This window comes from Nothoprocta perdicaria, unplaced genomic scaffold (genome assembly GCF_003342845.1).
Source record: "Nothoprocta perdicaria isolate Ctin4 unplaced genomic scaffold, notPer1 scaffold_71, whole genome shotgun sequence".
NCBI lineage: Eukaryota > Metazoa > Chordata > Aves > Tinamiformes > Tinamidae > Nothoprocta > Nothoprocta perdicaria.
This window is the reverse complement of record NW_020455988.1, coordinates 3,512,817-3,515,080: the sequence shown is the minus strand read 5'-3', so window position 1 is coordinate 3,515,080 and position 2,264 is coordinate 3,512,817. Positions and strand designations below refer to the sequence as shown.

At 68.9% G+C, this 2,264-nt stretch overlaps 1 protein-coding gene across 1 annotated transcript in view; it reads right to left on the bottom strand.

The window, feature by feature from the left end:
- Positions 1-2,255, bottom strand: part of CUNH4orf54 (chromosome unknown C4orf54 homolog) — a 4,626-nt gene extending 2,371 nt beyond the window's left edge. The window contains exon 1 of the mRNA XM_026050862.1: positions 9-2,255. Within this exon, the coding sequence (XP_025906647.1) occupies positions 9-2,255 (2,247 nt within the window). The remainder of the gene's footprint in view (positions 1-8) is intronic.
- Between the last annotated feature and the right edge of the window lie 9 nt (positions 2,256-2,264).

Sequence of the window (2,264 nt, the reverse complement as noted above, 5' to 3'; positions counted from 1 at the left end):
GCGCCGGCAGCGGGAGCGGGGCCCGGGGCGGCGATGTGCGGCGTGAGCAGCTGCGCGATGCTGAACGGCGGCTCCCGCGGCTGCTGCACGCTGCCCAGGCTGATCTTGATCTCGGGCGCCTTGGGCTTCGCCGCGGCCGTGGAGCACTTGGTGGCCTGCTTGCCGGGTTCCTTCTCCTTGGCCGCCTGCTGCATGGTGGGCACGAAGAGGCGCGACATCCTCGTGGACTTGCCCGCCGACAGCTCGCCCAGGTCGGCGCGCCAGTCATGCCGGCCCGAGAGCTTCAGCTTCCCTACGGGCGCCCTCTCCTCCTTCTTCTCCGCCTCCCTCTCCTTCCAGGACCTGAAGGCGCTGTTCTGGCTGCGCAGGAACGTCGCCTTGATGGCGTCCGAGGCGCTGCGCTTCACCTCGCACGCCTCCTCGGGCGCCGCTCTGTCGAGGCCGTGGCTCCCGTCGCGCGGCGTCGACGCCTTGGAGCCGTCGCCGGCCGCCTCCGGCTCCTCGGCGGGCGCCGCGGCGAGCTCCGAGCTGCCCTCCGAGTGCCGGGAGCTCTGCCGCTGCACGCCGCCCTCGCGCGGCCTCTCCGCGCCCGCCAGCCCCGTGTACGACGTGTCTGTGATCTCGCCGCGCTCCATCTTGAACTCGTGCTCCAGCTGCATCTTCTTGGAGATGACATTTTTCAGGAGGCTGGAGGCGAACTTGGACTTCTTACTGGCGTCCTCGGCCGCGTCCGCCGCCCGACCGCCCCCCGCCGCCTCGGCGCCCAYGTTGAGCGTCGTGCCCAGCAGGGTCACCACGCGCGAGCCCTCGCGCGAGCCCTCGCGCAGCCGCTCGGCCGCCAGCGACGGCGTTTCCACGTGCGTGATCTCGCCGTCGAGCTTGCTGACCACGAACTCGAGCGCCTTCGTCTGCGACTTGTTGGAGCGCACGCAGAGGTGGCCGCCGCCGCCCTGGGCGCCGCCGCGGAGCAGGCTCGGCTCCGCCTTGGGCGCCAGGCTGCTGCATTTGAGGTCCAGGTAGGTGGACCAGCGGTTGATGCCGAGCGCATTGTCGGGCAGGGAGGCRGAGGAGGCCCTGGAGCTGAGGTTGAGGGTGTCGAAGTAGGGGTAGGCGAGGCTGCGGAAAGCCCTSGCCGTCAGGTTGCGCACCTCTTTGTCGGCATCGTCGAGCTCGCTGACGGCGCTGGAGGCGCCGCTCGAGTATTCGCCCACTTCCTTGGCCCTTATGGCTCCACACCTGGTTTGCAGACGCGCGGGGACCGCAATAAATTTTTTTGCATGGTCATGGATCGCATCTTGTTTTAAACTTGAATTGCGTTCAGGAGCTGTGGAGACACGGAGGCTCATGTCGCCTTCATGCTTGGCAGCATAAATAATGTTTTGCTTTTCGTGCACGTTGCTAGACTCATTTATAGCCCGGGAAGTCGGTTTGATTGATAGGAGGATCTGGCCTGCGGGATTCTCGCTCGTGTCGCCGGGCTGCTTGGACGGGCTCTCTTCCGAGCTGCCGCATTTGTCCGTGCCGGGGGTATCGTTTTCAGAATTAATGCTGACGATCTCCGTGCTGCTCGTGTTATCGATGCTGTCCGTGTGGTTGTTGGGGTCGCTGGTGGTCGTGCTCAGGTAGCAGCTATTGTCCTCCTCCGTCTGCGTGTCCCCGAGGGTCTCGTCGCTCCCAAAGGAGGCGTAGTCCACGAAGGAGTAGATCACGTTGTTGTCCTCAAAGTCCCAGCGGGCGGCGAGCCCCGCGTCGAAGTCCATGTCGTGCTCCACCTCGCTGAGCTGGATCTCGTGCGTGCTGATGTAGTGCGCCTCTTCACGGCCGCCGCCGCCCGCGCGCGGCGCCCCGCCGCCGGCCTTGCTCCCCGCATCCTCCTCCTCCTCGTCGCTCTCGTAGCCGAAGGAGGACGAGGAGGTTTTGCCCTCCGCTGGCCCCGCGGCGCCCAGCGGCGGGAAGCCGCCGGCCTTGCTTAGCGGCGACGGGCACGAGGAGGAGGAGGACTCGGGGCAGCCCCCCGCCGCCGGCCCCGAGCCGCATCCCGGGGAAGGAGGACCATCCCGCGCGCGGGCTCCGCGGTCCGGGGATGCGGCGGCACCGCTGAGGGCTCCCGCGGGCGCCGCTCGCCCCGCGGCCGCCTCCGCGCAAGGCGCCCCCGCCTCCTCTCCCTCTTCCTCGGCGGCCGCCTGCGGGCTCGGGCTGGGGCTCGGGCTGGGCAGCGAGCGCGGCCGGGTGCTCGGCTCGCCGGGCGCGTCCATGCTGGGCCC